Genomic DNA, 6,697 nt, shown 5'->3' with positions numbered 1-6,697 from the left:
GAGGGCTACATTCTGAGGAATCGTTCGCCTTTAAAAACTGTGATTTGGCGTGGGGAATTAAAGCAACTCCTCTCCTTCCTCCAGCTAGTTGTGTTTCAGTCACCATGGTGCTAAGGGGTCAGAGGAGATGGCTTAATCAGAGCCCTTCCCTAGAGCAGGAGGAAGGGGCAGTGTGTTTCAATGCCTTCGTTAACTTGTCTGTTATTTTTTCACAGGGAAGCTGTTGTTGTTTGTACATCTGGGGGCAGATGTCTTGCTCTTGTGGGGAGGTAGTATTACGAGTTTTAGGGTGGGGGCAAAGCAGGCTGTATGTGCACTTAATATTCATCTTTATGGCAGCAACATGTTAATTCAACTTGTGCAAATGGTGTGAACTGTAATATATATATATGTATATATCACATATATATATGTGATGCAAAATACAGGGAAAATATGGAATTTTAGGAATGAAGGGAAGGGGATCTGGCTTCATTAACCTGAGCTTTACTCAACGAGTGTAGATGGCGTACACACATATGAAATGCGTCTGCGTAACCAAGGCAATTATATTTACAAAACAAATGCCAAACACACCGAAATGCAAAGTCCAGATCTCAGCATTCAGTATTTCCTGCCAGGTAACGTGAGATCGCATTGCGCACCTCCTCACCTCCCAACTCACTGCTGGTTTCGTAGGAATGGCAGTCCTCGTTATATGCTGCCAACAGTACGTGCTCAGAGATGTCCACACCTTCGGGAACGGCGTGCCCCTTGGTCTCACAAATATTGTGCAGCACGACACATGCGGTGACCACCGCCAAAACGTTCTCCTCTGCCACTGGCAGCCTCGCAGTGAGGCAACGCCACCTTGCCTTGAGCCTGCCAAAGGCCTGCTGGACCACGCTGTGGCAGTGGTTGAAAGTCCTATTGTAGATGGTCTTCCTCTGGTCCAAGGGGCCTCCGTAGGGCTTCATGAGCCACTTCCGCATAGGGTAGGTGCTATGGGCGAGTATTAGAGGTGGGATCTCCACACCCTGAATGTTGATCGTCGGGTTCCCCGGGACAAAGGTGCCCTCGTCCATAGCCTGGCACAGCGCAGATTTGCGGAAGATCTGCACGTCGTCGTGTTTCTTCCCGCTCCATCCCACTTCAATGTTAGTAAAACGGCCGGTGTGGTCGGTTGTCCCTTGAAGCAGAATGGAACAGAAGTTCTTTGGCTTGTTGCACTGGTCTCCCGGACCCGTAGCGGCTATTATGGACAGATGTGTCAAGTCCATCGCGCCAACACAGTGAGGGAATCCCATCTTCCTGAAACCATCCATGATCTGTAAGCGGCAACAAAGAAGTAGTAAATTTAAAAATGGTTGTTTTGTGGTTGTGCCAACAATTTCACCCCAAAAATGTCCACGTGGCACACCCACCACATCCAAAAAAAGTCACAGTAATATGGCATAGTAGCAAGCTGTGTTCTTTTTTGTGCCGTGTAAGTATTTTTTACTAATTTTGCATTGCAAGTGCAAAACGAAAAAACACTGTTCAGGAAACAGGTACATTCCATATAAACTACAATGCAAATATATGTGAGTTTCTGCCCCATGTTCCCAAATTATTCCGTCCCACTGCAGCAATCCATGCAGTTTCGAACAATTCAGTCGTTTTGTATCGGAAATCTCTTCCACATAATATAAAACATGGCAGGTCACCAATAGGAATTCAGCAAGTGGTATTCTGACACTGCGCAACTGTTATGTTTTCATGCTTATATTAGTTTTATTAATCTACATTGAAGTTTTATCTGTATAACTATATTATCTGTTCTCGAAGCTACCAGCATGAGTTTGACCAAACTGCGGGAGGCAAGACAGGAGTGCCTGGCGTGCTCTGGTCCATGGGGTCACGAAGAGTCAGACCCGACTAAACGACTAAACAACAACAATATTATCTGTAAGCTGTAAGCACCACTTTAGCTAATGGCGCCTCCTGCTGCCGTCGGAGCATCATTTCTGTTCTCATCTCGAAGCAAAGTTCTTAACCCGACGTACTATTTCTGGGTTAGCGCAGTCTGTAACCTGAAGCGTATGTAACCTGAAGCGTATGTAATCCGAGGTACCACTGTATAGCTGATAACGCTGGCAGCGTTAAGATAAATTCAACAGTAAGTTTTGACGGATGCAATAAATAAGTTTTGATGGATGCAGTAATGGAATACTGATTGGTATAGTTTTTGTTAAAGTATGGAGGGATTTAAGATATGTAAAATGAAGCGTGGAAAGAGAAAAAGGGAAGTCGTTGATATCTTAAGGATGTAAAATGAGTATTTGAAATTGTAAAACAGAAAAATTATCTATCTATCTATAGCTATTTTTCCTTTGCAATGTGCAACTCAACACACTCACACCCTCCAGAAAATGCAGCAGTGTGGCACAGCAGTGTTAGTTTGAACCTGTGAAACTGCAGCAACTTTAAAAAAAACACATTTAAAAAAACTTTACCTTCCAGTAGTCGCCCAGATAGATTGTCTTCTGGACGAGCAGGTGCTTGATGGCAAAGCACACCTCCAGAACGATCTCTCCCACCGTCGACCTCCCGACTCCAAACTGAGTGGCAACTTCGCGGTAGCACTTCAGATTAGAAAGCCACCACACGGCGATAGCGACCCGCTTCTCGACGGGGATGGCTTCCCGCATGATAGTTCTCTGCCTCTGGAGCTGGGGTCGGAGGACGTCCGCAATTTCGAAGAGGGTCCCCCTGCTCATCTGGAAGCTCTCGATCCACATTTCGTCGTCCCGGGTCCCCAGCATGGAACGCTCCCACCAATGCTGCTTGGTGGGGCAGACCCACCAGCGCCGCAATTTCGGCCCGCTTTCCAACAAGGTGACGATAGGAACCATATGTCTGCAGCTCCTCCTCCTCTGAATGATGCGCCTAGTCCTCAAGATGTGGTTCTGAATCGCCCGCCCTATCAGCACTCTCCTCCTCTGCCGCCTTCTGATACTCATAAGATAGGCGTTGCATCGGCTGATGGCTGAGTGGAGCACCGCAACCAACACCTCAAGGTGTAACTTCAGCAGCTGGAGCAACACATGAGTTTCCATGCTGCGCAAGGAGTGGAACGGTGTTGGAAGTCACAGGAGCAATGTTGAACGAAGGAGGTTTTTGAGCAGAGGTTGGGTGACCTTCTGTCATGGATGCTTCAGTTGAGATTCCTGCATTGCAGCGGGTTAAAACAGGGGTGGATCTACACAAAGGGGAAAACCCCCCGCAATATATAAGTCAGAAATTAAATCATTATAAATATAATATAAATCAGAATATAAATCATTATAACAAAAAGGGGGGGGGGAACCTCGCAATGGAAAATCGCGAAGATAATTCTTTGCTCTACAGCACCGTCTAGTGTTGCATGTTTATAACACATTCATAGCAGTTTTTTTTACTAATGTAGATGAGTCCTAGATGACCCAACTCTACAATTCTGTGAGTCTAAGAATTGCACACTTCTGCTGTAAAACAAATTATGTGGGCAATGGTATATCAAGGTGAAACCTGGCTACTTCTCATCCAACTTTGCCCACTGGTGTGGACAGCATATGGTAAAATGTTAGCAAAAACACATTATAAAGGATATAAAGCATATCGGTCTGTCTTAATGCTAAGCCACGGTTTGTTTCACAAACCACAAGTTGTCTCACAGATGATCAAACAAACCAGTTTGCTTCTCCAGTTTGCTTTATTTTCCAGCTACTCTTGCCTCATACCTTTGCTTTCTTAATTTTTTTTTATTCCGTTCACTTTTCTGAATTACAACCAAAAAACCAAAAACAAACATGCATCAAGTCATCATTAAAACAAGCCAAGATTTATAAGCCAACAAGCTGTGGCTTCGGATGATGGCTTGATGGCAATAAAGAAACCATAGTTAAGCCATAGGACATGGTTCACATTTAATGCCACACCATCATGTAATAAAACACAGTTCCACAAATTAAGGTTTAGTGTTATGTGTGAACCAGACTGACGCCTTCTACACACTGACGACAAGGAGAATGAGGCCTTATGTAGCACTGTCTCCTCCAGATGTTGTTGGATTCCCATAACCCCTGACCACTGGGCATGCTGGCTGGGAGTGATGAGAACCGTAGCCTAGCAACATCAAGTTAGCTGCATTTGCAGAAGAGGCTTACAGTCTAACGCTTCCTGTGGACAATTCAGCATCCTTCCTGATTTGCTTTACCCTGCGGCTAACTATTTACTGTGCTTTCCTTTGGATGTACTTATGGGGCACTTACACAACAAAGAGCATTCATCCTGATTTACTCCTGGTGTGTTTACATGCCTTCCCATTCATCATTTGCTCACCCCACACTTCTCAGTGCATTACAGTGTCAGTTCCCTAACCGCAGAAGATCCATTTTTATTCATTTTTAAGCAGGGTTTCTTGCACCAGGACAACAGTGTACCTAAATTTACGCAGGAACCCCTCCTGTGACACACAGAGAGTCTGGAGGCACTTAAATACAGACACGGCCATCAACAGAGGAAATAGGAGCCAGAGAGTTGGTTATAAGAAGCAGGAAGAGGAAGATTGCGTGATTATTTCCGCTATGCCTACTTTTTGGCTCAGTTACAACATATAGGGTACAGGGGATGGAGCGATGATTCCAGAAGAAACAGGAAGCGGGAAGCTTCCCCTTCCTATTTCTCCAGGAGTGTGTCAAGGCAGGCGGTGGGTAGGCTACAATCTCCCTCAGCCCTGGCAGGACCTTAGGCCGTTTAAAGAGCTGCCAGGGGGGAAGGTGAGGAATTGATCCTGTCCCCAGAGAGGGACTCCTCAACCCCTGCTGTCTTGTGATCAAGAAGCAATACCAAGTTCCAGTACTGGGTTTGTGTGCATGGGCGTAGTTGGGGGTGGGTGGGGGTCAGCGGCTCCCAGCCTAAATCAAGTAAATAAATAAAAGTGCTTAACTGACCAATTGCATCGCAAATAGCTTGGTTCCGCCCCCCGCCCAACATAAACCCTGCCCACCCCCCCTTAAATAAATCCTGGCTACGCCCATGTTTTTTTTATTTGTGTGTGTGTGTTTGTATGGGAAAATAAGAAAAATACCAAAACACAGGATTCTGGCTCTTTGGACCAGCGCTACCCCGGCGCCCTTTTCTGCTGCTGCGCGCAACTTTCTTCCCAGGTCAGTGGCAACCGCGGCTTGACCTTCCCACTCTCCTCCATCCTAATAATTTGGAAGGGAGGCGGGAGAAAGAGAGACCGAGATCAGACCCCCCCTCCCCACACTCACTGTTAGGCTTGGAGGGAGGGAGGCAGCTGCCTGACCCCCCACACTCCCCCCCTCCAAATCTGCACTGCTCTTCCGCCTGCGTCTGCCATCGCTGTTGCTGATCCAACGAGGGAGCATTTGTCTGCACACACAAACGCTTGCAAAAGTTATTTCTTTTTTTAATGCATTGGGTAAGGATCGCTTCAAGGATCCGACACGCCCCCTCTCCCCGCTTCTCTCATCCCCCAATATCGGGATGCATTTTTCTTTTGGAGAACAGGCGCCCCTTTACCCCGCCCCAGCTCGAAAAACGGGATGGCGACAACCCAAAAAACAACCCCAGACAGACGCATCCCAGCGGATCCCGCTCAACGGCCCAGAGTGCCGCGGCGAAGGGCGGGTCTTCCGGAGGACCTTTGAAATTTGGGCTCTTCTCTAACTAAGGCTCGCCTTCGCCTAATCCCGCCGAAGGATTCGCGGGTTCCAGGAGATCCCCTCTTTCCTTACCTGCGTTCCGAGGGAAGTGCGCAAGCGCGATCCCTCCTCCTTCTCCCGAAAGGCGCCGCTTTGCGATCTGCGTGCTTTGCTCAATGAGGGCGTGGGGTGGGGATTTCTCCCCATGCTCCCTTGCTTAGAGTCGCTGCCGGGGTTCCTTTTTCTTTTTCGGTCACCCTCGTACCCTAATTGGATTGTGATTTTCTGAACCGCTTGCCGAGCTAATCTCATCAAGAGATGTAAACATGATCTAGGCCAGCGATTTGTTATTTTTTACTTTTGCAATGCAGATTCCTGGCTCTTCTGAACCAAGCCTTCTTCAAATGGGGAAGCAAAGTGAAAACCCACAGAAGGTCTTTAGCAGGGACAGGGCACCCTGGTACACCTAGGCGGGTAGCCTACTGGTGTTTTCTTCACCTTGCTTCGCTATTTACTTGTCTGTTAGGTTGCTGCAGGTGAGCAGAAAACAACAGAAATATTTAGGAAAGTTAACTTTCAGTTTATTTCCCCCCATTTTTATTTTAATCGAGATTCCACACAAGTATGTACAAATAGACAGGTTCTGGAGCATCAAACAGCATTTCAGACAAGTTTTCTGTGGAATGTAATAAGATACCAAATCACTAAAACCCTGTTTTTATTACAGTGACTAACAAAGAAGAGATATTAAATTTTAAATATAAAATGTTTTTAATGATTGGCTTATATTTTATTTATTATTACAAATAATGTATTTGTTTTGTTAGTTGCTATGATAAATACAGCACTGAGAATCTCTGAAAATCATTTTAAAAGCACACACACGCAGACACAAAGAACAACACCTACCCTGCCATGACAGCCAGTTAGTGGCCAAAGAACAAGCTTCCTCAAACTCGGCCCTCCAGATGTTTTGAGACTACAATTCCCATCATCCCTCACCACTGGTCCTGCTAGCTAGGGATCAT

At 46.3% G+C, this 6,697-nt stretch overlaps 1 protein-coding gene across 1 annotated transcript; it reads right to left on the bottom strand.

The window, feature by feature from the left end:
- Positions 1–534: 534 nt before the first annotated feature.
- Positions 535–5,829, bottom strand: LOC310746631 (uncharacterized protein). The gene is made up of 3 exons (XM_083580603.1): positions 5,763–5,829; positions 2,475–3,220; positions 535–1,307 (listed from the first exon to the last, which is right to left on the bottom strand). The coding sequence occupies exons 2-3, from the start codon at positions 3,075–3,077 to the stop codon at positions 597–599; spliced, it is 1,314 nt and encodes a 437-aa protein (XP_083436729.1). The 5' UTR covers positions 3,078–3,220; positions 5,763–5,829; the 3' UTR covers positions 535–596.
- Between the last annotated feature and the right edge of the window lie 868 nt (positions 5,830–6,697).

This window comes from Podarcis filfolensis, assembly GCF_964270895.1.
Source record: "Podarcis filfolensis genome assembly, chromosome: 13".
Taxonomy (NCBI): Eukaryota; Metazoa; Chordata; class Lepidosauria; order Squamata; family Lacertidae; genus Podarcis; species Podarcis filfolensis.
Note: the sequence above shows the minus strand (reverse complement) of the source record. Positions and strands in the feature narration are given on the sequence as shown.

Excerpts from the sequence above, each read along its gene's own strand:
- LOC310746631 (XM_083580603.1), bottom strand. The coding sequence starts at position 3,077 with ATGGAAACTCATGTGTTGCTCCAGCTGCTGAAGTTACACCTTGAGGTG. Across the intron at positions 1,308-2,474 it reads ATCTGGGCGACTACTGGAAG|ATCATGGATGGTTTCAGGAA; the intron begins GTAAAGTTTTTT and ends TGCCGCTTACAG.